The following is a 23,028-nucleotide window of genomic DNA, read 5'->3' on the forward strand; positions in this document are numbered from 1 at the left end:
GGTGAAGTGTCTATAGCAGTTGATATTCCCTTTCCACAACAAATAAAGCCAATGGAAATAACCACAAAAACAGCTCCAGCAAGGAGCTGCTGGAGGAATAGGCAGTCGGTCTCCTATCCATTCTTTGCCTTATTGCTTGGTACAATTACTGATTAATTCCAGCTCCCAAGAAAGCACCCACAGAAGCTGTGAGTGAATGTATGCACAGATGAATTGTCCATCAAGCTCCATCCAGACCACAGAAAACTATGGGAAAAAAAGAAAAACAGCAATACACAGCTTGTTGCTGAATAGAAACTCATGGAAGATAATTTTATGTGCTGCTGCTGATTGCTGGGTACATTGGTGATGAAAGATGAGTACCAGGTTGTAGCAAGTATGGAGAAAAGGGAAAAAAAAGGACCCCAAAGCCATTTTCTGGTGGGTTAGGCATGAGAGAAATTAAAAAAAAAATATGTGTATGATTGTGGAAATTCCAGACAGAGAGAAAATTGAAGCCTAACAGTGAAGCTGCTAATTAAAGAACCAAAGCCTACTCATTAACCATAGGTTTAATTAGACTCACTTCAACAAGAGTTTTCTGTATCACCCTGGGCTGGGAGTTATACCTAACTTTTCAGAAATCTGTGGTCTAGAGGGGAAGTAAAACAGAATATCAGAAAAGCGCTCTCATTATGCATCCAGTGTCCATCGTGTGGGCATAGTTTGAGGGAACTGGAATTCCTTCAGGGAGAAGACAGATCGGATGCAAGCCATCTCTGATGAGCAGGACTGCCGACGTCTGTCCACTGTGAGGGGCACTGGGCTATGAGTTCTACTGTTGAACTCTAACTTCTGAAGACTGCCTCTAGGAAAAGCCAATTTTACTAGGACAGAGGGGAAAGAAAACTGCCAGGCACTGAAGGAGCCTGCCATCTACACAGGAAGTAAAAAAAAAAAAAAAAGGGAAAAATCATTACATCAGACAAGGAGTAGGAATTGACATTTGCAGGTTTTGTGTTGTTTGTTTTGGTGGGGGTAAGGGATTGGGGATATTGTTCTGGTGCCTGGTTTTCTTCTTTTCTGCTTTTAGTTAAAGCATCCTACTTATATTAACAAACTTAGATAAGCTAATGCATATGAAGTACACAATAAACACACAGAAATAATACAATTATTAAATGTCATATTAGTCTGCTAATTTTCTATCCTTATTGGTTTTTAATTGTTCTTTAATTTACTGCTTTTATGGCACTTCCTGATTTTATTACTACTCGGTCCATTTTTTAATCTTTGTAAGAATCGTCATTAGCTAATGCTGTTTCTTTATTTTAACCGTTCACCCTAGCTTTGATGCTGTTGTTGTTCTCTTTGCTAGAGCAGCATCTGTGTTGGGATGCTGCCTCTGCAGCCAGTGGCTTCCTCTGCAAATGGCTATCTGGGTATTCAATCGTTTGTACACTTTTTATCCATGGTGAGCCTTAGTTTTTTCAGCACTACGATGGAAATGACTATGTTTGTCAAGGCATTAGATCCCAAGCTGGGAGTCTGTCCACGGATTCTCAGCAGCAACATCAATGGAGGCCCACCTTAGCCCTAGAGCTGTTAGCACGCAGTTCATGCTGTGCCTCTGAAACTTTAGTCCTAGAGCTCTGAGGGCTCCGTGTCTTCTCAGCCTCTGAAGTTTTGAAAATAAGACAAGGGCTGGAAGCTTCCCCATAGGAACCTCATCTCCCTCAGAGTCCTCTTGGGATGGGGCAGCTTACTACCCTAAGGGCAAACCGTGCAACCCTAGGCGGGGATGCTGCTCTGGGGGGGCGAGGAAAGTCTATAAACATCAGAAAATACAAACTGCACTTCCAGCTTAAAGGCTGCTAGAGAAGCAAGGGGAAAGCCACAAAAGCCAATGGAATGGAAATGTAACTGCATCTTACCAGTGATGAAATTATATAGAAATTTAGTGTTCGAGTTTCTGTTTTTTAGATATTGCAAATGCTTTGGGGGAAGATAGAATCAAGATGTTGCTTGGGACACCTCTGTCTCACGTTGGAAATCTTGGGTTCAAATCATGGCTCTGCTTCAAATCTGGCTTCCTATTAATGCACACCCCAGAAAGAGACAGAGGGAGGTCTAAGTCCTGGGATCCCTGTCACCCCCATGGCAGGCCCAGAGTTCCTGGCTCCTGGCTTTGTCCTGGCCCAGTAGGTGGGCACTTGGATGAACCAGAGGATGGAAGACTTGTCTGTCTGGCTCTATCTCTTTTTTCCCTCTCTGACTTTCAAAGAAATAAAAATAACTAAAGAAAGAAAGAAGGAAAATGTTTAAAGCCTAACTTACATAAAAAAGGTATACAGTTTCCTTTACAATGAGGCACATGGGGTAAGTGTGTAAGGCAAATACAAAACCCCTTCTTATTTCTTTAAGAATGGTCGCCAGCAGTACTTGGTTATAGAGAGGATGGTGGGTCAACAGACAGCGACAGGAAAGCGAGGGAAACATCTCAGTGCTTAGAAAAGAACCAACTATTCTTCCTTCTCTCCTTTCTTTTTTATTGATGCTGTTGTTATAAACTATGAGAAAAGCAGGACACAAATAGTAAACTTAGACACAATTAAAATACGTTTGTGAAAACTCAGAAAGTGTACAATTTGTGTGTTCAATCATGCAAAACTCTGCTTCCAAAAAATAAAATAAAATGCAAATATATTATACAGTAACTCAGTAGTATTTATTTAGGGAAAACTGTATATAACCTATAATTTGCTTTCAAGTATATGGGGAAAAAAGTCGATGATGGATTGCTAGATTGACAGAAGAACAGAAAGACACACATACACACACACACACACACACACACACACACACACACACACAGAACCAGTAATGTTAGTGCCAGCATTGTTAAATTTCAGGGGTGAAAATAGGGTGTTGAATATACTGGTTTCACTGTTAAATTCTTTGAATTGTTCCATTTGAAAAAAATTCTTTAAGATTTATTATTTATTTATTTGAATTAAAAAAAGATATACAGAGAGAAGGAAATACAGAGAGTAAGATCTTTGGACTGCTGATTTACTCCCCAAAAGGCCACAACAGCCAGAGCTGAGTCAATCCGAAGCCTGGAGCCAGGAGCCTTTTCCAGGTCTCTCATGCAGATGCGGGGTCCCAAGGTCTTGGACCACCCTTGACTGCTTTCCCAGGCCAACAAGTAGGGAGTTGGATGGGAAGTAGAGTAGCCGGGATATGAGCCTGCACCCTTATGGGATACCAGTGGATACAAGGACAGTATTTAGCCACTGGACTACCACGCTGGCCTCCCATGTGAACATTCCAACACGAAATGATGGGATTAAGCTAGTGTCTCAATGGAAGGGCTGGAAGCACTGTTAGCTCCTTCTGTTGGCTATGCCAGGCAGTCTTCAAGAACCAGAACAGAGTTTTTCAATCGCTATGTGCTTAGAAAGGACCAGAAGAACTAGTCACATCATAGTCTGACGTCAGAGGCAGGGGCGTGCCTCAAGTCAGCATTACGCACACACTGCCAGGCAAGCCTGTGGCCAGGCCACCCTGTGGATCTGCAAATCACTGTTTACACAGACCACCAGGCCGAGGCCATGGCAAAGGGAAACCTGAAGCAGAGCCAGCGCCTCAAAGGGCTCAAATTTAAAGAAACGAATCAAGATGAACTCAAAGACATGTCCTGTTTAGGTTTGAAAACTATTAGGTTAGATAATTAGTGGATGATGGAATTGAAAATTACTATAAATAGAAATTATAATAAAAACAGTGTTTTTATATTTGTTATAAATCTTGTATATTAATTCATTAGTTAAAGTATATTGTTCTGATAATATGACAACTTCCTGGACACAGTTCATTTCTAATAAAGAGTTGTTTTAATTCAAGAAAGGCTGGCCAAAGCAAGAAGCGCTTTTTCCTGTGTTTTTTATTCAGAATCTCCTCTGCCTAGCACCATCACCTCACTCTGGGTGGCCATCAAACTCTTGGTAGATTGTCCAAAATGTGTTAGTACGCAGTGTGACAACCGCTAATCACAATGGCTATTTCTAACTCATAGAAATAAGCTAAAACTAAGACGTCATTTTCTTTATCACACTAGCCACATTTCAAGCTTTCCACAACCATGTGTTGCCCACAGTTACTTACGGGATGGCACAAAAATAGGATACTTGCATCCATGCAGAAAGTTGCACTGAACAACATGGTTCCAAAAGGAAAGAATGGCTCTTGCTTACTGTAATGTGACACAATCATGTTTATACATAATTCATACATTTCTAGTTGAGAAGAATATGATTACATATGTATATAAATATATACCTATTGCCATGGACATTCCCCAAATTCTCTAAAGACAATAAGCTGACCCTTCTGGGTGGCAGAGTTGATTCCCTTCAGAGAACTAAAGGACCAAGCCAGGCAACGGCCAGTCTTCTGAGTTTTCTGCGATTTAACAGAATGTCCTGTGGATGTTTGTCTTTCTGTGTTCAACATAAAAAAGCTTTCAATAAATATTAGTACGATAAAATGTCGATTGGTTTAGTTACTTATTGTATAAAATTTAAGCATTTTCAGATATTTACAGACTATGTATACCGGTTTATTACATATGCATATTTTATTACACATGTAATGTATGTATGCATAATATATGTGGTGCATATTATATAATATATGCATATAGGTGTATATATTATAGATTATATATAGAGAGATAGAAAAGTATTCACCAAAATTCAAATATAGCCAGAGATTATGTAGAGATTTACAAAAAACAGATTTTAAAGTGATAGTACACTTTCTAAGAAAGGAATCGACTAATTCATCTCAAAGCAAAGTTGTGTAAGGACATGGCCGCTCTGTTGAGAAGGCATAAAAGGACAGGGCCACACTGGGCAGGAAGTGAACCATCTTTACAAATCAATGTTAATGTTTCCCAGAATTAAACCCAGCCTATTTAATTAGGTTAAGATTTAGTGAAATCTGGAGAGGCAGGGTCAGCATCACAAACACTTGCAAAAACAAAGTGTTCTTTTGAAGTTGTGATTTTTCATCTCTAGGGCAAAGAGCAGGGCCAAATTTTTGATTCTTCAACAACTGACCAGACTATGCTAAGGACTTGGCTACAAGGTCTAATGCGGGCTCTACTGGGTAGGATGTTATGACATATCCACACTAGGAGTATATTTGTCTTCTCATGGAGTGGACTACATCTAAAAATACAGTCCTTTGCTCTACTCTTGGTTTAGAATACCCATACCTCCCTTTGGGAACAGAAGAGCACCTACTGTTTATAGGTAGCCCAAGATGTTACAAGAGGACTTGAACCAAATGTAGCTCAATTATCCTTTTGGAGTTCAGGAAATTGAGGCGCATTTGGGAATCTGTTTCATCCACAGTCACACAGGCAGATGCAGAATACACACCTGTACAGATGTGTACACACCCACACACACACAGTATGAATGTGATAGTATTTGAGGATCCAGCATTGTATTGCTGTGGGTTAAGCTTCCATCTGCAATGCTGGCATCCCATATTGGCTCTGATTCAAGTTCTGGTTGCTCCATTTAAGATCCAGCTCACTACTATCATGTCAGGGAAAGCAATAAATGTGGCCCAAATGGTTGGGCTCTTATTACTCACATGGGAGACCCAGATGGAATACAAGATCCTGGCTTTGCCTGACCCAGCCCCAGGCTTTGTGGCCACTTGGGAAATTAACAAATAAATGGAAGATTTCTCTCTCTCTTTTTCTCTTTCTTTCTTACTGTCTCTTCTCTCTCTGTCTTCCAAATAAATAAATAACTATATTTTTTAAAAGATAATATGATGGTATTTGGAGTTATATCAGTAACTTTGAGGGCAAACTTTGTTGCCAATAATTCTACAAAGAGCTAAGGAGTCACCATGAGACACCGAGTCCATGGTACGCCTGTCTGGTGGGGAGTAGCACCTAGCTCAAATTACTGCTGACTGGTCTTGATTTCTTCTCTTTTGCTACATAACTTACTTCAAATCCTTTCCTAGACTACGGAGTAGGTAGGCTCTGCTGTCTAGTCTTCCAAGAAATGGAGATCTAGTTCCTGACAAAATAGAGAATGAGACTAAAAAATGGGAAACTCTTCCCTGAGTGGAGCTTTCCGCCGCCTAAAGTACCACGCTTCTCATGACACAGCTTTGTTCCCTAAGGACAAAGATCCTTCTGTTAAGAGAATGAATGGATAAATGAGCGAATATAAGAATGAATGAATGAATGAATGAATGAAAACATCATTAAGTGAACTAGTTTAATTTGTTCGTTGTTTTTTCTATAAGCTTTCAGTTTAGCAGGTGGGGGAAAATATGCTTGCATATTAAAATACCATAATGGAATTTTTAACTGTACAGATGGCTCTGTTGGCCTTTGGTTTTGTGATTAAACTGATTAGAACAGACACTACATTTAATCTTGGCTTTTTGAAAAGCAACTTCGGTTTTGTGATGACAGAGCATTAGGCGCCTTTACATCCTGAAGTGGGAGACCATCTCCCACGTTCCCACTGCCTTCAAACCATGCAGTGTCGGCCTCAGAGAATGCAGACCCTTCTGGCCCAAGGCTAGTCACTACCCTGGCCCCGTCACCAGCAGTTACCCATAGGCAACAAAGAGGGAACACATCTGGATATGGTTTAATCCCTTCCAAATTCAAACACAGCCCGATAAAATAGGCAAATTAAATCTCTGTTTAATTAATATGATTTTTTTTTAAAATTGCATTTGAGTTGTAACTATCACCCTCACTTGCCAGTCCTATAACTCCACACATGGCAATATCATATTTAATATACACTGTTAAGTAGAGGACATCTCTCAGAAGCAGTTAAGAAGCAAAAGTCAAAATTATGGCATGTGGTCAAATAGTCCTGAGCAGCCTCTGTGATATCCAAAGACTGAAGAAGCATTTACTTAAACAGGAGGCTATTTTTGCCCTGATGATTTATATTCGATTTATTTTCTTAGTAAATATTCTTAACTTTCTGGTCCTGCTAATACAGAAGAAAAGAAAAAAATAACACAAAAATATCTACATTAGGGTTTATAAAGATAAAAGCTTTGTGTATATTTTTCCACTACTGTAATTATCACAAAACAAAATTAATGAGATTTTTCAGTCATAAACTGATATTCCTGCCTGTTGTCTTTTCAGAGATAGCATTAATACTTAATTACCATTTCACCAAAACTTACAAAGAAGTTTTTTAGATCTGTTCACATCTGAAATTGGCTAGGGTGAACTCATTATCTTTAACCCATACTTTATTATTATTATTAAAGCTTTATTTATTTTTATTGGAAAGTCAAATATACAGAGAGGAGACACAGAGAGAAAGATCTTCCGACCGCTGGTTCACTCCCCAAGTAGCTGCATAGCCGGAGCTGAGCCTGTCCGAAGCCAGGAGCCAGGAGCTTCTTCCAGGTCTCCTATGTGGATGCAGGGTCCCAAGGCTTTGGGCAATCCCCCACTGCCTTCCCAGGCTACAAATAGGGAGCTGGATGGGAAATGGAGCAGCTGTGACATGAACTGGCACCCACATGGGATCCAAGTACATGAAAGGTGGGGATTCACTATTGAGTCACAGGTGCCGGGCCTTTAACCCATACTTAAAGACAATTAGATAAAAAATAAATGTTTTAGCCTAAAGAATGATGGTTTTTGCTATGGAAAATCTCTGGAATTTCAAAGGGAAAAATACAGATCATGTGACTACTTCCTCTTCATGTCATTCTTCCAGATTCCATTTGAAGGGGTGGAAGAGGCTGACCTAGAATGAATGGAGTGCACGAAAACCATTGGATTTTTTTTTATCCTGGCAGGCTTAGAGGGGAGGGTTGGAAAAATCTACATTTAGTCTTAAGCTCCCTGAGCTAGCAGCAACGATCAAAGATCAGACATATAGAATTCTAGAACTAATGAGTTGTAAAGGGATCTTTGGGCTTGCTTAACTGGGACATTATACAGATGAAGCAAGATGAGGTGAAGGAAACCCACCCAGAGGAGCTACGTTCCCTGACTTCAAGTATTTTCCCATTACCCCAGGTGTCCTTGGAGATCCAGTTCCATGTCTTGTGGGGAAGGCAAGGAGGAGCCCATCAGAGACGATGCTATGTCACTCCAAGGAGGGCTATCCAGAAACAGGCATGATTCCATAGGGACTCTGAGCATAGAAGCAACCAGGGGAGACAGACCTCTTCAATATCCTCACCGGGGAATTTCATTTTACTTAATGTGATTTGGATTTTAGTCTTACAGAATCTTCAGGGGCCAAGAAGCTTAAGATACCGCTACCAGAAAGAAAGACCTGAGGAGGGTGTCAGATTGACAAGATGGTACAGTGACTAAGGGACACCCTTAAAGGAGTAATTATTAGTTGGTGCTTTCTAGCTGATACATGAGATGTGGCTAATGTTCATTAAGATGTGTTTTTTTAAAGATTCATTTAGTTTTATTGAAAAGTCAGATATCCAGAGAGGAGGAGAGACAGAGAGGACGTAATTCACTCCCCAAGGGACTGCAACAGCCAGAGCTGCACTTATCAGAAACCAGGAGACCAGAGCCTCTTCCGGGTCTCCCACGCGGGTGCAGGGTCCCAAGGCTTTAGGCTATGCTCAACTGCTTTATCCCAGGCCACAAGCAAGGAGCTGGTTGGGAAGTAGGGTCACCGGGATTGGAACCGGAGCCCATACGGGATCCCAGTGCATTCAAGGCAAGGACTTGAGCCACTAGGTGTCCTTGCCAAGCCCTAAAATACATTTTTATTGAAGCAATATCTTTTCCTCTTTGATTTATTCATTCAGCAAACATGTTTTGAGCAATGAATGTGTGCGTTTAAGGGATGCATACACTCAGAAGAGTGAAGGAAACAAAGTCAAGTGTGTTTTAGAAAGGGCATGAATGTAAGGAAAGGATGTGTGAGTGGTGAAGCAGCAAGAGGAGGGGGCAGGAAGGCTGAGATGAACTGGACCTGGAATGCCAAGGTAAAAGGTGGGATCAAAATGGCATGGTTGTAAGTGGCATACATATGTGAATCAACATGAGGGAGATTAAAGTATGCGGTCAGGTCAAGGTAGACAGGACAGATGGATGCTTGAGTAGGTTGGAGCCAGCATATGGAAGACCCTAAGTGTTGGTCAGGACATCAGCTTGCTTGGGTAGGCATGAGAAACTGCCACTGATTCCTGAGCAAGGAATGACAAAGCCCAGGGCATGTGGGCAGGAGAGGGGAAGAACTAAAGACAGCAACCATGATTAGGAAGTTACTGCAACAACCTAGTTAATGAACTATTTCTAGAACCAGGATGGTGGCACTGGGAAAGGAAAGAGCATGATAGCTAAGTGATCTTTCTGTCTGACTGACAGCGAAGGGGAATAATCTTCCTCCATTATTCGGAGGCACTTGATGCCCAGGAAGCCGTGCCCGTTGTCATAAGAGAACACAGGATACCTATGGGGTTATAATTTAATTCTCACAGCTGCTAAGGAAGGGGGTCCTTAGCCCTTGTAAAACTCCATGTCTATCTCAAAAGCATAATTTTCCATCAGCAGGGAGAAGAAAGTGACAACTGTGTCCTAACCTATCCTCACAAGGAACTACCTACTGTGAAAACTACTCACACAAAGGGAGAAAAAAGGTCAAATTAGAAAGTTACCGCTTATAACATTTCATTGCACTCATGTGGAACAATGTATGCTTTGCCAAGCCCTTTCCCACTTATTTTCCCATTTTCCCTAAAGCAGTCCTTGAGGTATTAAGGCTCAGGATGACTGGCCTCATTGTCTAGAAGAGATTCCATGTTTGCCCAAGGGGTACACAGCGTATACACAGCACACAAAGACCAGCATCTGCTAACTCTCCCTTTCCACGTCTCTAATCACTGCACCTTACTACTCTGATGCTCCGTGGTCAGCTAAACGTAAGAGATCTGAACTTGAAAGGACTTAAAATACATGTTGGCTGGATGAGACCTCAGTGCTGTGAAAACCCAGGCAGAGGAGCACAAAAAGGCTGCCCAGAAAATGTCCTCCACCAAACGAAACACAATCCAGGGCTCGTCTGGGATTCCATTGCTGCTTTCGGGTTAGGAACTGTTTATTTTTACTTCTTGGCATAAACCATTCATTCCTGTCCCTGCCTCTTCTTGTCTCCCCTCTGTCTCCTTCTCCTGTCAGCCATGGCCCACCTCTGCACAAGCATACGTCTTGACATTGAACTCCAACACTTTCAAACACATCTCGCTCTAACTGGCTCAGTCTCCCGCAGGTGGCACAATTAAAATGAATACCAAAGCGGCATATCCTACCAAGCCCAGTCTTTGAATTGCTTACTCTGTATATTAAAAGAGCCAGAAATACAATAGCCACAATTCACAGACAAAAAAAAAATTAATACAAAATGAGAGATCTTTCAAGTGGCATTTTCCAGCTTTGTCTTGTGGTGGGCTTATGCAATCAGATATAATTGTCTGCACATGTTTGGTTGCAGTAGTTCACAAATGATTCCCAGCCTACGAGATGACGTCAGGAGGGTCAGTGTTGACACACCACAGGCCAAGCCAGTCTGAATGCTGTTTTTTTTTTTAATGCTACCCAATTTGGGAAGAACTGTCAGCCTATTTCCTGCCTGGTCACGTGGACATCCCTCAGCCCCCCCTTTAGAGTAGGACCTGGTTCTGGTCCCCACACTCTGATGCTCTCCACATGCTTCTCTCGTACTTAGAACAAAGCTTTCTCCGAAGAAAAAAAAAATGCACTTCGTATTTCAAAAAGATTCAGGAAATCTGCAAAACTTTTTATGGAAAAAAAATCTATCTTACATCTCAAAAAGATTTAAAGTACATAAATGTATGCTTAATTGAACACCCCTACCTCCCTATTACTGCCACACACACACAGCTACTTCATTCACTTGAAATTGAATTCCATACACTTCCCCACCATCACATCTTGAATTTTTCTAAACATATATTTTTCTAAATGTTTTTCTAAAACGGCAAGTCAGTCATTAGCACAATAATAATAATTAATATAGGCACAAACAAAAAGACTGCCTCTCTGTTCTATAAAAATCTTTCCTAGAAAGCAACAGGACTGAGCAGAATATCTTTAACAGCCTCGGTTCTGATTACAAGGGATTCTGTCCAAAGACCACAACATACAGAAATTCCACTTGTAAAGGGCCACATCACCAAAAACAGTGTCTGGTGCCCAATTCCCTTCTGTCAAATCCTAACCAGATAGCTATCCAATCCATGCTTGAATTCTCCAATGCTGGGAATTCTTGGCTTCGAAAGACAGCCAATTCCCTTTTTAGAGGATTCTGACTTTGAGAAAGTCTCATTAGATACTGAAGCGAAATGTTATCTCTCTGCAACTTCTCAGAGATTGTTTCCTCTCCACGCTACATCTTTCCTGCTGAGTCAACTTCTTTCTGTTGACAGTATGTACTACACCATTCAGTAACACCCACAGGCTCTCTCCTCCGGAGGAAGAATGCTTAATTCTTTCAACCAGTTCTCTTCTGATGAAACAGCTGGTATCCTCTTGACTGTTTCCAAGCTCACCAGAATCCGATGCGCTTTGAGCAGTGTGGAGTTGAGGAGGCCATCAGCTCCGTTGGTGCACATATTCTACATCAATATGTGTAGACTAACTTGTTACTAATAAATCATGCCTCCCCCACCTTCTCATTTTACTTTAGTTATAACAACAGAAATAAACATTAAAACAAAAATGACCACCACCAACCAATCCCAGCACTCATGAATAGATCAAAGTCGATAGCTCTTCTGGAGCCCCCTGATACCTGTAAAAGCCAAGAAACCACCCCAATCGGAAGAACAGTCTGCTTTTCCAGGCTGCCCTCTTGTCCTAGCTTGCTGTCATCGCCGCTGAGATAGCCGACGATTGATCTGAGAAATCAAGTTGGATTGCTGTCCCAAATCTACACTCGGTTCTCCTTGTGTCTGTCTGATCGATTTCACTCTGTGCGACATAGCTTGTCGCTATGAATTTTCATGCTAGTCAGGAGCCGCCAGCACACCCAAGAACAAGTACAAGATGGTCTGCGCCCTCCCCGCCTTTTCAACACACCCAGTCTCCATCTTAATTTTTTTTTCTTTAATCACTCATAGAAAGACTGGAACAAGGATTTGTTTTAGATCGCAGCACTGGGTGCAAGAAATTTTCGTCTCTGGTTTTCCTCCCCATGTAGTCCAGCCAGAGTTTGTGGTGACATTTCCTTCGACTGTTGTACTAGGTGTCACCTGTTTAGCAGCTCCTCTCAGCTGAACGCATGTGGCCGCAGGTGCCATGCAAACACTGATTGCGTCTGACAGCCCTAGACGCCAGCTGCCTGCATGAAGCCTGCCCAGTCGCCACTTTTTTTGTGGGTAGAACACTGCCGATGGCATAACCGAGACAGAAACAAGAAAGTCGGGGACCGTAAAGCTAAGACAAGTCCTACTAAGTGGCATCCTGGGCCCTATGGCTTTGAAATAATTGGTAGTGATAGAATAAAAACAAAGGAGAGGGGGAGCCTTGTTTTCTTACACTGATGCCCTGCGGACTGTACATCTGACTGGCTGCGAGTCCGTCACTGTATCCTCCTGTCTGGCTGATAACATGGCGAAGGGTATCCACCTAAACAGATGAACAACAACAGAGAGGAAATTAGTCAGGGACATGCAGGGAAAGGGCGGCAGATCATCATCTTACAGGCTACCATTTGGGCATGGCCAATTAATGCAATCATCCTGGAGACAAATAGTCTAGGAACAGTCCAGCAGATGGAAGCTAGGTCTTCTCTGTATGTCAAGTCCATTATCAGTTAAGACAATACATTGTTTAAAAAAAAAAAAAACAACCAACTGGGATTCCCAACAGTGACGCTTATTTAACAAACTGGCATGAGATGTCAGGGAATGGGGTTACAGAGGAGGTCAAAGGTCAGGAGGTGTAGCCATTTCTCCTTCTTCCCTCTAGGTCATTCTGCTAGCTTCTCCTCTGCTGTGTAACCAATGAAAGTCAGGGACTGGTATAAAAGAGATTTGGGCCACCACCTCACAGGCAGAATAGCATGTAACTAAAATCCTTTCATGAGAACTTAAATGACAGCTAGCTCAGTTATCTGACTAAAGTCTGACCACCTCCTCAAACTGGTTTTCAGACATAGTTTCCTGAGAAAAGGACTGAACCACTGGCCAGGGATTCTATGCCAGGCACATCATGCTTCTTGTTTCACTTGCATGGTGGGATATTGGATTGACACAGCCCAAAACTTCCCGAATTAACCCATATAAGAGCACATGTCTTGAGTTTCACTTTGTGCTTCATGCTGACACAGTTGAGTATCTTCCTGAGGTGACACGAAGGAGACCAATCCACTAAACAGCTCTGAGGTTTGATATGACTTTATTTCTGCTTCTCCAACACAAATGTATGCTCGTCATCAGAAGCCCAAGTCCCTGGATCTTAGGCATGACTAAGAAGATGAGTTTAGTCAAGCCAGCTGGGTGTTACTGAAGCTTGAAATAGAAACAGGAGATACTGATGTATTTGACTGCTCATTAATTACCCTCTTGTTTGGCAAAAGTTGAATTTGAAGAGCCAACAAATGAGAGCGAGACTTGCAAATGGCGACAATGGATTGTACTCCTTCTCTGTTTCTCTTGAGTGAATGAAGATCACGCGAGCTCCACTTGTCGAGTATGCCTTGGTAACCTTACCCTGCCCTTGCCACTCTTCTCCCACCTTCCTCCTAGTGTGACTGACAGCCAGAGCCAAATGCATTCACAAAGTGTGGACAAGATTCCCCACGACAATGGTGCCTTATGGCTGTTTTGGTTTGGTTTCGTTTGGTTGAGGATGTGGTTTTGGTTCTGATCTCTCTCCCTACAGAGAAGCAGCAAGTGCCAATACGACTGAGGGCTCCTGGAGTCTAGGGCATTCACCTGGCGGCATATTGGCTGGGTCCCTACCTGTGATTGCACGTTGGCTCCAACCTGGGCCCCTTGGTAAGAATCCCCATTGAGTGACTGCACGCTCATGAACAAATCTCCAGAGTTTGACATGTTAAAAGAACTGGAAGAACCTGGAAAGGAAAGAGTGAGGCACCTGAATCACAGAAAGGAAAAGGCTTGACCCCTGAAAACAACAGCCAAGAGGAAGAACAACATGCAAAGCAACCTCCCCCCAAACAAGAACCAAAATAAAAATAATAACAATAGAGTCTGGTTAGTAGCATGAAGAACAGAGCAAGCAAATCAGGGTGCAACTTTTCAGGTTATGTGAAGCCACATCTTACTACGAAATTGCCAATAGGACTGCTTCAAGCTGAGAAAGAAAACACTTAGTCTTCTCAACTTTGGATGGAAGACAGTCTGCAGACCTAGGGTCTTGCTTTCCTGCTAGACTCTAAAATTCTAGAGTTGGCTGGGGGACCGCAAACAAAGAATAAGGGCTGGTCAGTGATCCCTTTCCAATAGGATGGAATACCATCTAACTATGCTATTGTCTCCTTTCATATGGGGAACAGGGCCTGGGAAGGGAGGGTGTGGAAGCAATGCTACATTTGGGCTGATCCTGAGATACAGGTCTGGGGACACTCCTGATTTCTAGGAAGAAGGTGAAGTAACTTTCAGGGTAACAGACAGCCCAAAGAGTCTTGAGGTCCACAATGCTACACTAGCCTCGTCTCTCCTTCCTTGCTAACCTGTTGTTCAGAATGCAAGAGCAAGACACCAAGTAATGGGCCAGAATCCTCAAGCACGTATGAACTATGAAATGCTGACAATGAGGGTACGAAAAGTGGGCTTCTTCACCATGTGCTCTTTCCAGAAATGGAGGCTTCACCCAGAGAGTTGACCTTTAGGTTCACCCTGGTACCATGCAAAATCCCCTGGCTCCACTGTGGTAAACCCAGCCCTCCCTCAATCTAAGCACAAGGGCTTACAGAAGTGGATATTATTCTGAAGTTATTGTGCAGCTCAGCGCATTAGGAAAGAAAGCTCAACGTGCAAGATTTAGTTAAAACATGACGTTAGCCTGGAAAAGGAGACCTTAGGGACCCAGGTCAGTTGCATTTTATTACTTCCAACCCCATGTTGCTCAAATTGCACTCTTGCCCTCATATTCTGAGACAGCCATCATCAGTGCGGAATTGCCCAACAATGATTCATGCCTCAGCTCTGACGGTCTTTCTTTTCTGCTAAGACGAAGAAAATTTTTTGAGCTCTCCTAAAGGGTTGTCCTACATGGAGAGCTGCTACAGCTAAGCAGAGTGGAAGGTTTTCTCTCCCATAGAAGGGACCACTTAAAAGTGATGAATGCCCATCTCTGCCACTAATCTCTGTGCTTCCAGTGTGTTCAAACTCCAACAGCAGGAGCCGTGTGGAAGGACTGGATAACCTGTAAAACTTGGGGACAACCACGAGTTCAGAAATGCCTCCATCTTTCTTTACTCTGTGGGATGTTTATCCACATGCAAGGGACTAACCACTAAGCAACATAAGCTGCCCTTCCACCTAAATCCACACTCAGCCCTTCTCTCCTTGGAGGAAGGAAATGTTTCTTGGGGGAGGGGGCAAATACAAGATTGTGATGTTTCCAAAGTTCTGCAAAATGCCTTTGCCTCATCTGGCACACATTTCTTTGTTGATCTTTTGTGAAAGGAATTAGAAAATATGGGTCTTGGCAAAACAGATGAGGCGTGTCAGTGGGATGAATACTTCGGCCAGTAACTTCCTGTAACATATCCTTGAAATTGTCCTCCCCTGTCCATGAACAAAGTGCCACGTAGCATAGATTCCATTGTCATGCCGAGATACGCCACATCCAGGCCTTAACGTTCTAGTCATATCAATCTCAAGTCTTTTTTTGTAATCATGGAGATCTAACTTAAAAATGAAGGCCTTTGTCACGTTGCAATATAAGCTTACATTTAGATATCATCAGAACCATGACGAGCCAGCTCCAAGAACCCCAATGACAATGATTTCCACGTCGTCAGACCTTCTCTCCTCCAAGCCCTCAAGAGTATTCAGTTTGCAGCTAAGGTATTCTGTCTCCCTCTAAATCACATGCCCTGTAATGAACACATAACCTGTATGCGTGGCTGATGGTTTACTGGAAATTAGCACACAAACTGAGAAGTGGGACAAAGTCCCCGGGGGTTATACTGATTCCAAGCAACACGGCACCCATGGAACCATGAAGGCATGGAATGTACGATTTACAAGATACACACTGCAACTGACACAGATGACTTAAAAAAAATATATGTGCATAGATAAATTGTAAATATGTCTGGCTACCTAATGTACACAGAGATAAATATGCGCATATAAATGCACTTCATGTACAAATGCATTTGTATCAGAGCAGTAATTGCAGAAACAGTCTCTTGAGCTCTTGGCTGTGCTGTCTCAGCACCGCATTGACTCCGTACACCCACATACAACAATCCCAAGGCTGCCGACTCTGATAAATATCTAGAGGCAGTGATCGCACTCCAGGAAGAGATCAGGTGCCATCAATGCCACATTAGAGCAGACAAAAGTTTGCCCAAAAATCTAAATGATGAGGGCAGTACATGTTCCTTATCCAGCACTGAAAGTTGGGGAAAAAAACCTAAAAAGATCACCTCCCGAGAAGCACATAATCCTTAGACAAACAGAGAATGGTCTTCCTTGGAGGTGCTGGGGGATTTTCAAACAGCTGAAACACAGTCACTGGGCTTGCCCAGAAAGACATTCAACAGTCTTACCTGCAGATTGTTTTGAAGTAATCAGCAATTACTAGAAGCACATTTTAAAATGTGCTTGTTTGTTGAAAGGTCCTGAATTTGGCTTGGGAAGGGAGGCCAGCAGCCCATTGAAACTACCATGCAAACTTTCAGGGCATGTACAAAGCTAACTGCACTCAAGTCAACCTAGATGACACAATGTGTCACCTATGAGTCTAACCCATCTGCCTGGGCTGACACCATGATGTGGAAATGAGTCAACATCCGCTTTCACAAGACAATTTCCTGGGACTGAATTCTAAAGAATCTTCAGGAGACTTATTTTTCCAGGAAAGGAAAAAAAAATCAAGTTCATACTCTGAAAAGCAAATTGGAATGAGAAAATATGGTAATAAACCTCGAGTAGGGCTTCTCAATCTTTCTAGTGACATCTTCAGCTGGCCTTTACCACGGGGGAGTCATACATTGTGGGATGGTTAACCACATCCCTGATCTATACCCACCAGATGCCAGGTGCATCCTCCTTCTAAACTTATGGTAACCAAACACATCTCTAGACTCTATGGCATGTCTTTTGAGATGCAAAGTCACCTTACCTGAGAACCAAGAGCCTTGAACAGCTTTCCTCTTAAGGAGTCCAAGTGTTGGTTTTAACACATGTGCATTGCTTCTAACAGCAGGTACAGGAAGTAGCTGCATGTCAAAAATGGCCTCCAATCTCTTAGGTTTAGGATTCAAGGCCTCAAATAGATTCTGTGGCCAGCTTGGTACGACTGGTCTCCCTCTGTCATTTGAAGGCCTGAAGGCTAGACCCCTCTTCTGATTGTACCTGTAATTACATTCTTCCTTGTTTCTGTAGTTCCCTTTCCAAACGACAACTTTTGTTGTTACTCTCTACTTGGGGGCAGAATAAAAAACAAAGGGTTGCTGAACTCATGTGAACTCCCTCCGACAGTACACACGACATGGTTCTAGAGTCCCAGCTCTAGAAGGAATGGCTTCCTTTTTTTTCACAGAAAAATAAAGGAGAAGAAAGAATATGTAAGCAAAGATAATTTTTTAAAAATTAGTAAGTGTTTCTGCGGATTTACCATGTGGTCAGTCAGCTTTTCTGTATATAAAAGTTTCTTCCAGGGAGCTGGGGTCAGGGTTTTAACATAAAACACTCCCATGGGTCCTGAACAAAGCCAAACTTCCTGTTGAGTGTCACAGGATTACGGACAGGTTGCTGCTAACTAAAACAGTGTGACAGCATGAAATTTCAGGCTAAACTGGCTGTTCTCCTTGATGTGCACACATACACAGTTAAGTTAAAAGACTTCATATCTGAGAGTCCTGTGATCTCTTAGCTAATCACAGAACCCGATAAAATAGCAAGGCTGATAATGTGCCTCGGCAAACATCTGTAATGCACAACCTAATTTCTTCTTTCTTGGATGTTCAAATGTTCTCCAGATGATAGGCCAAATTCCAGAAAGGGACTCACTTTCCCGAGGACTTAATCTTTGCTTTTTATAATCTTAGCAAAAACAGGCAATGGAGAATGCGTCATTCTGGATCCCTCCGGAATGATGGAGATGGGGTTCTCACTGTTGCTTCCATTGGTCCTCGTCTGCTTTTTTAAAAACCTGATTTTCTCTTCTTCACCTTTGACCTATGCATTTTGTCCAGCTCTGCTGATCTAATATCTCTGATCGGTTTGCTAATCCCCCATAGTTCCTAGTCCTAGCTCCTTTTTTTTTTTCAAATGAATTGGACTTTAAAAATGAGACAAGGCAAATACAAACAGAAAAGCTCATAAGTAGCACTTTTACTTTTTCTCTTTAAAATGTGTTTGTTTGTTTGAAATTCAGAGTGACGGACAGCGCTATTTTCCACCTGCTGGTTCATTCCCTAAACAGCCACAATTGTCAGGACAGGGCTATGCGCTGAAGCCAGGAGTTTCATCCTTGTCTCTCATCAGCTGTGTTCTCAGGCCACTAGTAGGGAAATGGATCCAAAGTGAAGCAGCTGGGTCACGAACCAGCACCCATACGGATGTCAGCACCACAGGCACCACGCCACATCACTGGACCCCAGCAGTGATCTAATTAAAGGGAGCGGTGTACTGCTTTCTACAAAGAAGCCACTAGAAAGAGGAGGTTTTACTTGCATATTATCTTCTTTGCAATAGACATCAGTACTTCCACTTCGTGAAACTTCTGATAGAAGCTATTGTCTCAGTTTTGAGGAAATAAAAAGTTTCAGCAGTCTGGTGGTGTCCCGCAGCAGGTTAAGCGACACACACATCGCACATCGCCACCAGAGGGTCTGGTTCCAATCTTGGCTACTTCGTCTCTGATACAGCTTCTCGTTAAAGCACAGGGATGTGGTATAGGATAGCCCAAGTATTGGGGCCACTGCAACCCAGGTGGAAGACTTGGATTGAGTTTGGCAATAGCTCAACCCTGGCTGTTAAGTTCATTTGGGAGTGAAACAGTAAATAGAAGATCTTTTCTTTTCTCCCTCTTGCTTCTTCTCTATTATTTTGTCTTTCAGATAAATGAATGAATGAATGAATGAATGAATACATACATACATACTTCAACAAAATTCCTTGGCTTCAAAACTTGACTTTAAGGTCTGACAAAATGCACTTTAACATACAAACGTGTTACTTAAAAGTTGGTGTTGTGATGATCATTTTATCCTGTGAAAGCCCGAAGCAACCAGTATCCAGCCAAATAAGTATCCTATGTGAAAAGCTGTAATATTTCAAAGTCCTCATTTTATCTGTGCAATGATGTGGGCTGTGTTAAGAGCAGAAGAAAACGAAGAAAAGCCCATTTGTAACTTTTCATGTTAAGACATTTATCTTTCAAAGTTCCATGCTATTGTGCATGTACCATAGTATTTTCTTTTGTCTCTAATTTAGAAAAAAAGCAGTACAAAGGATGTTCCTTTGCATATTATTTCCAACAACTTAGGCGCACCTGGAAGGCTAAGGCTCATATTTTCCATAATAATTTACTTTGCGCTCAGAATAGTCGCATGAAGTTCAAGCCACCAGAAAAACTCCTTAGAGAACTCCAGTCATAGACTGACATTCCATAACAGGCAACACAATTCTTACACACAGAGAAGGGGGCTGAAATGCTTACTTTTCTCTTTGTAAGGGCTTTTGGAAAGAATAAATAGTTACTGATTTAGTAATGAAGGGAGTCCACAGGGCCCTTCTAAGGACTAGTCATAAATCATGCTAGGCCATCTGTGATGCAGATATAGCACGGACAGGAAGAAGTCATTTTGATATCTGTTTTGCATTATGATAACCTTTGCAGGAGTGTTGAGTGCATTTTTGCTAATGTTGACAGAATTGTACTTCTTCCAAAGAGACAAGTGGAAATGTCTGCTAGCAGTGCAATTCAACTTGTGTTTGCGGGGCTGAAATGCTTAATAACTGACCAGATGGGGAAGAAGGAAACTCTGGCTATTGAACCTGCTAACCTTAATCCTTCGTCAAACACAACATGATGGGGAGAGAACAAAACAAACAGCAAAACCCTCAGAAAGCAAATATGCTTCTCATAGTAACCCAACTTGCAGTGCTGGGAAAAATAAAACTGGATTGAATTCTGCTTTGTCTCACCACATCCATTTAGAAAGCCCAAGCCACTCTTTATACATGATCCCATTTAAACAAAAGAAGGCCATGATGGGGCAGCTCATGGTTTGAACAACCTAATGATAACAACTTAGCGCATTTAAACACTCGCGAAAGACATCGCTGCGGAGTGCTATGTGTCTCCAATAACAAGGCGCCATAATGTTGAAACAGAAGTCGTCTTAATGCACAAGGCAGCTTCAGATACAACATATTCAAAGACTTGTGAAATTACAGTTTTAGTCACACTGTGATCAACCATAATTCATTCTGTGACTCTTTAAAACTGAAATCCTTGGCTTTATCAGAGATGTGCACCCCAGTCAACATCAATGCATCTTGCTCGGTATGGGTAAAGAATATCTGATATCAAACTTACGTAACAAGGAAATATTTCTACTTTTATCTTACAAAAAATGAGTACCAACATGCCCTGCATACCATATGAACACTAAAGTCCTATTTTATGCATTACTGATCATTTTTTTGCCCAGGGAAATCCACAACTGTTGGCACAAGGCACACTCAAGCATATACCACGTTAGCCAAAATTTGAAAATCATGACTCAATGAACATTTATGGAAATAGAGTTTAGAACACAACACAGAACCAATAAAATAACATGATAATTGGGAACCTGAATAATTCCAGACAATTACTGCAAATTTTCCTTAGAGTTTGCATTCAAAAACCCAAGCAGGTAAAACAATACAGAACAACTGTAAGTAAAAGAAACAACTCTAGCCTGACTCTGAGACCAGGGTGCTCTAATGAGGTATTTCCTCATTAGAAGTGTGAACATTTCTGTAAAGAATGTATGCTAACAGGTGACCCAGACGAATGGCAGGGGGAACAAAACAAAGAAAAAAACCTTTAAGGAACAGACGAAATGGTGGCACCCCAAACATCATCTGCAAGTATTCATTTTCACTTACTTACTGGTTCTCCAAAAGGAGAATCTCTAAAGCCTCATTAAAACCATTTTTCTCTGTCCCAATTTACACAGCCATATTAATGCAGGCCTCCTGATACTCACCTTATAAACAATGCAGCACATAGCTCACCACGAATGAACGAAGAACCCCAAAGTACCAAAGTATACAACCCAATATGTCAACTGATCATTTAAAACCCAATTAAAATAAAACACCAATGCATGAAAAATAATATAAAAACAGAACATAACACTCTAACCCTCCCTTAACTCCCCAAAAAAGCAACAGACAAACGCACCAGCTGAGTTGGGCGTGGAGGGTGAGTTAGCTTGGCTTCCATGGGCTGACACGTTGGTGGCAGTGACAGCTGTTTTGGCAGCATAAATATTGGCTTCCTCTTGAAATTTACCTATGTTCTTCTTGTACCGGATTCGCTTATTTCCAAACCAGTTTGATACCTGTGGTGGTTTAAGAGAAGAACATTAAACTTTTAATCTTTCAGAATCATTTCATCAAAACAAGGGCTACTGAGGAGGTGACGAGGAGGGCAAGGGGGGATCTTACCTATTTGTTTTTCAGCAACACCAGTGAATACATCTGAAGTCAGACCTTTCAGAGGAGCAGCTACACCACACGAGGCTCCCTTGCTTAACAGTCACACATAGCTCAACCATTTGGGGGAAATTTTTCTATACTTCTATAGAAGGGCTGCTCAGTTAATCTAGAATCCTTTTAATTTAGAAAAGGCATTTTAAACATGTTTACTCCTTTGGTCAAGACACTAAAATAAACCTAGCAATTCATGAGAAATGCCTCTTTCTTATCAATTAAATTTAACTTCATGCAAAGAAAATACACAGATTTTTAAATAGCTGTGTATGTACATATATATCAACACACAATTGTTTTAAACAATAAACAAATGTTAGAATTTTAGAAGTAACTTTAATATGGATTGAATTCTTAGCTGCATTGTACTATAGACTTTAGGATCAATATAATAGATTTCTGTGAATACTCTGTTATCTACAAAGGGAAAAGTTCAGTGTTATCTACATAGGGGAAAACTGAAGCACACAGCTAATTACACCTTCGAATTCCGGGCTTTCAATGTTAGAGCCAATGAACATAATAAGCCTAATTTACTTTCATTTGTTACTTTATTTCCTGCATGTGGTTCACAGCAACTATCTGGTAGCTCAGCCCCTATACGCTAAGGTCTCTGCCGGAGACATGCAGAGATAGTGAAATTCATGTTTCACACCTATAATCCCTGCCTAGGGAACAAAGCTTTAAACCCCACATTGCGGGTGTGATTCCAAAATACAACGTAGTTTTCAAATAACTACAAAACAACATTGTGGATTTGGTCAGGGAAGCAGGAACTAATTGCATGCACACATCACAGGTTAGACATAATTTACATTTGCAGCTAAAATTCTTGTAAACCTGCATATATCTTCAAATGCATTAGAAAAATTAAAATGTCTTTTAAGGGGAGTCCTCAAAGGGGCAAGCCTTTGTTTTAAAAGTCACACTCTACCATTGCAACGCTAGCAAATAAGGGCAAAAATTCAATGAGATGATGCTTTATTTATTATAAATATTGGTACCTACAGGAAAAAAAATAAAGCAGAGTTGAACAAGGGGACAGAGAGCACATTTGGT

General features: G+C 41.6%; 1 protein-coding gene across 5 annotated transcripts in view; it reads right to left on the bottom strand.

The window, feature by feature from the left end:
- Positions 1-23,028, bottom strand: part of PBX1 (PBX homeobox 1) — a 278,168-nt gene that overhangs the window by 17,397 nt on the left and 237,743 nt on the right. For 2 of the 5 annotated variants that reach the window (XM_041003179.1, XM_041003177.1), the window contains 3 exons: positions 21,659-21,818; positions 14,017-14,129; positions 12,590-12,679 (listed from right to left, as the gene is read on the bottom strand). In XM_041003179.1, coding sequence (XP_040859113.1) covers positions 12,590-12,679; positions 14,017-14,129; positions 21,659-21,818 — 363 coding nt within the window. Of the gene's footprint in view, positions 1-12,588; positions 12,680-14,016; positions 14,130-21,658; positions 21,819-23,028 lie in introns of those variants that run through there. The other 3 variants (XM_041003178.1, XM_041003180.1, XM_041003181.1) reach the window with 3 other exon arrangements.

The sequence above is a fragment of the Ochotona curzoniae genome, unplaced genomic scaffold (genome assembly GCF_017591425.1).
Source record: "Ochotona curzoniae isolate NIBS_2020 unplaced genomic scaffold, NIBS_Ocur_1.0 scaffold_2683, whole genome shotgun sequence".
In the NCBI taxonomy this organism is placed as follows: domain Eukaryota; kingdom Metazoa; phylum Chordata; class Mammalia; order Lagomorpha; family Ochotonidae; genus Ochotona; species Ochotona curzoniae.